Genomic DNA, 5,623 nt, shown 5'->3' on the forward strand with positions numbered 1-5,623 from the left:
AGTTCTTGGGCCTCATCCTCCGACCTTCCCCTCTCTGCTTGCTCCCTGCTCTGTGCTCCCTCATCCCCTTGCTGCCGGGTTAGATCTGGACGGGGATTTTAGAGAAAAGCACAGCCCCTGCCTGAGCTCTCTCCCTCCTTCCGGGCCTGTGTATACCCGGCGGCGTCGCCTTCCTCCTCCGGGACACCCTGAGCCGAGGCTGGCCCTCCCGGCCCCTCCCTCCCGGCGCCTCGGTGCCTGCGCTCCCTGCCTCGCCCTGGCTTCAGGTTTGCGCCCACAGTGCCCTGCCTGGCCCTGGCGCTGCCTCCGATGCCCACATTCCTGCAACCCCGTGACGGCAGCGGGGGCCCTTGCACATTCCTGGCCCAGCAGCCAACGGTGTCCAGGAGAACAGAATGTACCAGGGCCCCACCCGGTCCCCAGCTTCATGAGGGCCCCCCCAAGCCTGGCGGGACAGGGGTGGCGGCCAGGGACCTGGAGGAGAAGGCGGCTGCCCACCTGAGCACAGGCGGGGCCAGGAGCCCCTCCCACCCAGGGAGCAGGGACCCTTCTCCCTTTCCTCGGGCACCCAAGGGTGAGGCTGACCGGGGGTGTCCTTGGGCTCCAGCTCCTGAGAGCACTGGGGACCCCTCCCTGCTCTCCTGCTGGAGGGAGACGCCCCCAGGCTGCTTCCCTTCCCTTCGCCCTCCCCTCTGGCCCTGGCTCCCTCGCTGCTCCTCCCTCAGTGCTCCTCCTCACCCCTGTCTCATCTCTCCCTCCGCCCTGCCACGGGCTTCCCCTTCCTGCCTTCCCAGTCCTCCTGGCTCCCCACCCCGGTCTCTATCAGCCTGGCTGGTCCTCCTCCGTGCTGGCCTCTCGGGCTTTGGGTTCTGCTCGCGCAGATCTCTGGCGCCCCCTTGTCAGCGCGTCTTCCGGCCCCTGCCCTGTCCCGTCTTTCGCGCCCGCCCAGCAGGGCTCCGGCTTCCATTCACCTCTCCTCGGAAGCTTCCTCCCTCCTCCGGGCTCAGACTCCTCCCCGGGCACCCCTGCCCTGCCGGCCTTTAATTGCGATGCTAATGAGGCTGGTGTGGCTCCCGTCCTGGTGGCCGCTGCACCTGTCAGGTGAGAGGGTGGAGAGGCTCGGCTGCCAGATTCAACTGGAAAGGAACCAGTCCCAGTCCAGCCACGACCTGGGAGTGGAAAGTCAGAGGCCGCCCACACCTCCTGGAGCCCTGCGGTCCGGGCAGAGACAGAGTCAGACGCGGCTGGAGGCTCGAGGTCAGGGCCCAAGGCTGGAGGAGAGGGCCCAGAGGGAGACAGGGCAGGGCAGGGGGAGAAGGAGAAAGGCCGGGTCCGAGAGGGGAGACTGGCCGGCAGGGGAAGCCGAGAGAGACCTGGAGAGAAGCAGGGGCAGCCCCCCTCGGGCCGAGCCCCGCCCTGACCCTGGCCTCCGTCCTCCCAGGCCAGCCAAGGACTCATGAAGGGCGACCAGCGAGAGGACCCGGGGCCGGGCCCCGAGCCCGCGGCCCCCCGGCAGCCCACGGAGGAGGACGAGGCCCTGATCGAGTTCCACCGTTCCTACCGCGAGCTCTTCCAGTTCTTCTGCAACCACACGACCATCCACGGTGCCATCCGCCTGGTGTGCTCCCAGCACAACCGCATGAAGACGGCCTTCTGGGCCGTGCTCTGGCTCTGCGCCTTCGGCATGATGTACTGGCAGTTCGGCCTGCTTTTCGGAGAGTACTTCAGCTACCCCGTCAGCCTCAACATCAACCTGAACTCTGACAAGCTGGTCTTCCCCGCCATCACCGTCTGCACTCTCAACCCCTACAGGTCAGTCGGTCCCTCTACACCGTCCCTGGTGCCTGGAAGCCTGGCCCCGAGGAAGCCGAGGTGCCTGCTGGGCAGCAGACCCTCAGACCCAGGGGTGGGAGCTGCCACTCCCCCGTGCCCTGCGGGCGAGACGGTGCCCGGCCCGTGGACTGAAGTCTCTGCCCAGTGCTGCCAACCTGGTGCTTGAGGCTCCCGGCTGCAGAACCAGCGGCCCCCTCTCTGCCCATCTTCCCGCAAGTGGCAGGGAATGCTTCCAGGAGGGCAGAGTCATGCTCGCCCATCCCTGCCCTGGAGCAAGATGCCAGCCAAGACAGAGCTGGCAACTTCAGTAGGAGAGGGTGCTGGGGAGGCGAGGCCATGCAGGCTGGTGCAGTGGAGGTGGGTGGTGTCAGCCTTTGTTTAGAAGGGGGTTTGCTTTGGAGAAAGCAAAGTGGGGGATGGTAGAGCAGGCCTTGAGGCTGGGAAGGGGCCCCTAGAGCCAGGAGGAGGGGTTGGGACAGAGGGCGGTCCCGAAAGACCCAGGTTAAAATGTGGGGGTGGGCCCTGCTGGGCTTCACTGTTCACCTGCCTGGGCGCCTCACCTGTAAGTGCTCGGGTGTGTCCCGAAGTTTTGGGTTTCATCAGCACTCCTTGCCAATTTGGGGACTGAAAGCTGGGGGGGGTTGGTAACCGTGGAGAAGGGAGGAGGGCGGGGCTGAACGTTTACTTATTCCTTTCCTTTGTATTCCCTCAGCCGTGCCACACCTTGGGGACACTTGTGTCAAGCCAGACACAGTGCTAGGCACCTGGCAAAACAGACGCACGCATAAGTCACGCACCCTTTATGGAAGGCCAGGTGCTTTGCTAGATACTGGGGACCGAAGGATATGGCAGATAGGCACAGAAATGAATGACTGCAGTGCACTGGGGCAAGTAGGCTAAGGTGGCATGAGTTCGTGTGCCCTCAAGATCTTTTATGAATGTGTGTGCGTGTGAGCCCACGTATCAGGCAGATGTGCAACTGTTGATGCTTGGAGGAGTCACGCCGGGGGTGGAGGCACCTTCGTGTAGCCCATCATGTCCAGAGGTGTGTCGTGGACTAACAAGGGTTGGGACGTCCGGTCCTGGGGAGGAAACAATGGCGGGCCGTTTTGTGGATGAACCTCCATGTAAAGTCCAGGGTGGGGAAGGAAGTGTCTGCACGCACCGCACACCATTGATGACTGAGTTAATTCTCACATTATCACTCCTGTTTTACACTTGAGGAAACTGAGGCAAAGGCCACCAAGTCACAGAGATAGTGACTGCACTGGGACTCATCCTGTTTGCCTGGTCCCCAAACTCTGCCTCCTCTTAATACCGAAGACGTGGGACACGAAACAGATGAAATTTCCAGGCAGGCGTCTACAACTCATGTCAGGGCTCTCTCGAATTCCTCCTCTCAGCTCCGCGCTTCTTCTCCTGGGGCCTGCAGACACTCTCACCCCTCAGGTCACCATGGAGGGGCCGGACACAGCAGGAAGGGGAGAGACAGCCGCCCAGTAGGAGCCACTCCATAAATATTTGCGGTTGAAAAGATGTCAGTGAGAGATGGAGAGGGCAGGGGTGAATCTGGGGATTCCTGCATGTTTTCTTGGCTTTGTGGGATGCAGTGTTCTGGACAGTTCGGGAAAAAGTCCCAGGGAATGGAAACCACAGACCCTGTGTCCAGGGGTCTACAGACCAGGAGGCAGGCTTCCATGCAGGACAGGCCAGGAGGGAAACCTTCCCTGATTTCCTTCTTTTTTTTTTTTTTTTGAGTCGAGGTCTCTCTCTGTAGCCCAGGCTGAAGTGCAGTGACATGCTTACTTCAGCCTCGACCACCTGGGCCCAGGTGATCCTTCCACCCCAACCGTCCAAGTAGCTGGGACTACAGGCATGCACCATCACACCCAGCTCATTTAAATTTTCTTTTTTTTTGGTAAAGATGAGATCTCACTATGTTGCCTTGGCTGGTCTCGAACTCCTGGGCTCAAGCAATCCTCCTGCTTCAGCCTCCCAAATTGCTGGGATGATAGGTCTGAATCACTGTGCTAGGCCTGCCTAACATTTTCAACAAATAAATCTAAATGAATCATATTATTCTGCTACCAGCTTATTTAATCCTCACAGCAGTCCTTGGACGTAGGTACTGTGATGACCCCCATTTTACGGAAGCTGAAGCCCCGAGGGTTCAGGAACCAGCCCGAGTTCAGACAAGTAGCAAGTGTTGTCACTGGAATTCAAAGACCCTTTCTCTGCAAGGAAAAGAGCTAGAGCATCTCTGGTTAGCTGCTGAGTCAGGAGTGGGTCTGATTTCAAAGCTCTTTCTCCTAGTGCAGTTTAAGTGGGGACCAGGCAAAGGCGTCGGGGTTGGAGCTAAGCGTGGGAGCCTAGGGAAAGAGTAGCCTTAACAAGGGGATGATTTGTCAGGCACGCGGGGGGAGGGATCCAGGGCTGCGGGCTTCCGTTCAGGAGAGGGGTGGAGTGGGTGCTGACCCACGTGTGAGTCATGGTGCTGGGCAGAGGCCATGGGGGTGTGACTCCGACCAGGGAGGCCAGGAAGACGCGGTGGGGGCATTGGCGTGGGGCAGAGGTGGGCCAGGGATGCCTGCCACTTCGGTGCACCCAGCAGAGGAAGGGTAGGACGTGGAGGTCTCTGTGCTACTTTGTAATTTCTTTTCTTTTTTTTGAGTCAGAGTCTCACTCTGTCACCTAGGCTGGAGTGCCGTGGCACGCTCATGGCCACTGCAGCCTTGATCTGCTGGGCTCAGGTGATCCTTCTGCCTCAGCCTCCCAAGTAGCTGGGACTACAGGCACACGCCACCAGGCCCAGCTAATTTTTTTGCTTGTTGTAGAGGCGAGGTCTTGCCATGTTGCTCAGGCTGGTCTCGGACGCCTGAATTCAGGCAATCCTCTCGCCTCCGTCTCCCAAAGTGCTGGGACTACAGGCGTGATTCACCGCGCCTGGCCTACTTTGTAATTTCAAGGAAAGGGACACAGGCAGGACCAGGCACAGTGGCTCATGCCTGTAATTCCAGCACTGTGGGAGGCCGAGGCGGGAGGACTGCTTGAGCAATCCTGGGCAATGTGGCAAGACCTTGTCTCTGCAAAAAAATTAAAATTAGTCAGGTATAGTTGTGTATATCTGTATTCCCAGTTAGTTGGGAGGCTGAGGCAGAGGGGTCACCTGAGCCTAGGGGGTCGAAGCTATGGTGAGCCGTGATCATGCCACTGTACTCCAGCAACAGAGTGAGGCCTTGACTCAAAAAAAGAAGACAAAACGAAACAGGGACCCAGGCTGAAGACCTTTCAGATTGAGCAGGGAAGTGCTAACAGTCCAAGAGGAAGAGCTGGCCACTGCAGTCCCTTTCTCTCTGGCCAATGAATGGCTGTTTCACTCAGAGGAGAGGCCTCAAACCAAGGAAAACGCAGCCCAGGAACCCGTTTTTCATCCAGTTCCAGGAGGGATGTAGGCTGTGCCTAAGAATTGGGGGTTCTTGAGCAACGAGGACGGTCATGGAATATTCTTTCTTGGAGATGGCAGAGCAGGAGGCCTGGCAGCAGGAGAGGGGCAGCTTCCCAGAGATAGCCCTTGCAGGGTGGAGGATGCTCGGAGCTAGGGAGCCCACCCCTGAAACCATCCCTGACCATGGTGAACTGACCCCGCTCCTTGCGCGTCGTGGACACCAGGCCTCGTTCAGCAGGCCTGGCAGGGAAAGAAAGCCCAGGCTCTTAGAGCCGATCCCCAACACTGCCAGATGCTTCTTTTCAGAAACTTTGTGATCTCTGCCACAGCTGCTATTAGAAAGTT

At 59.3% G+C, this 5,623-nt stretch overlaps 1 protein-coding gene across 1 annotated transcript; it reads left to right on the top strand.

Moving 5' to 3' along the window:
* The first annotated feature begins 1,089 nt into the window (after positions 1-1,089).
* LOC103250415 (amiloride-sensitive sodium channel subunit alpha-like) lies at positions 1,090-1,999 on the top strand. The gene is made up of 2 exons (XM_008048998.1): positions 1,090-1,101; positions 1,452-1,999. Exon 2 carries the CDS (start codon positions 1,457-1,459, stop codon positions 1,997-1,999), a length of 543 nt encoding a protein of 180 aa, XP_008047189.1. The 5' UTR covers positions 1,090-1,101; positions 1,452-1,456.
* The last annotated feature ends 3,624 nt before the right edge of the window (positions 2,000-5,623 follow it).

Source organism: Carlito syrichta, unplaced genomic scaffold (genome assembly GCF_000164805.1).
Source record: "Carlito syrichta isolate Samal-C Ts95f unplaced genomic scaffold, Tarsius_syrichta-2.0.1 Scaffold130418, whole genome shotgun sequence".
In the NCBI taxonomy this organism is placed as follows: Eukaryota; Metazoa; Chordata; class Mammalia; order Primates; family Tarsiidae; genus Carlito; species Carlito syrichta.

What these genes read in the sequence shown, in the direction of transcription:
- LOC103250415 (XM_008048998.1), top strand. Translation starts at nt 1,457, where the DNA reads ATGAAGGGCGACCAGCGAGAGGACCCGGGGCCGGGCCCCGAGCCCGCG.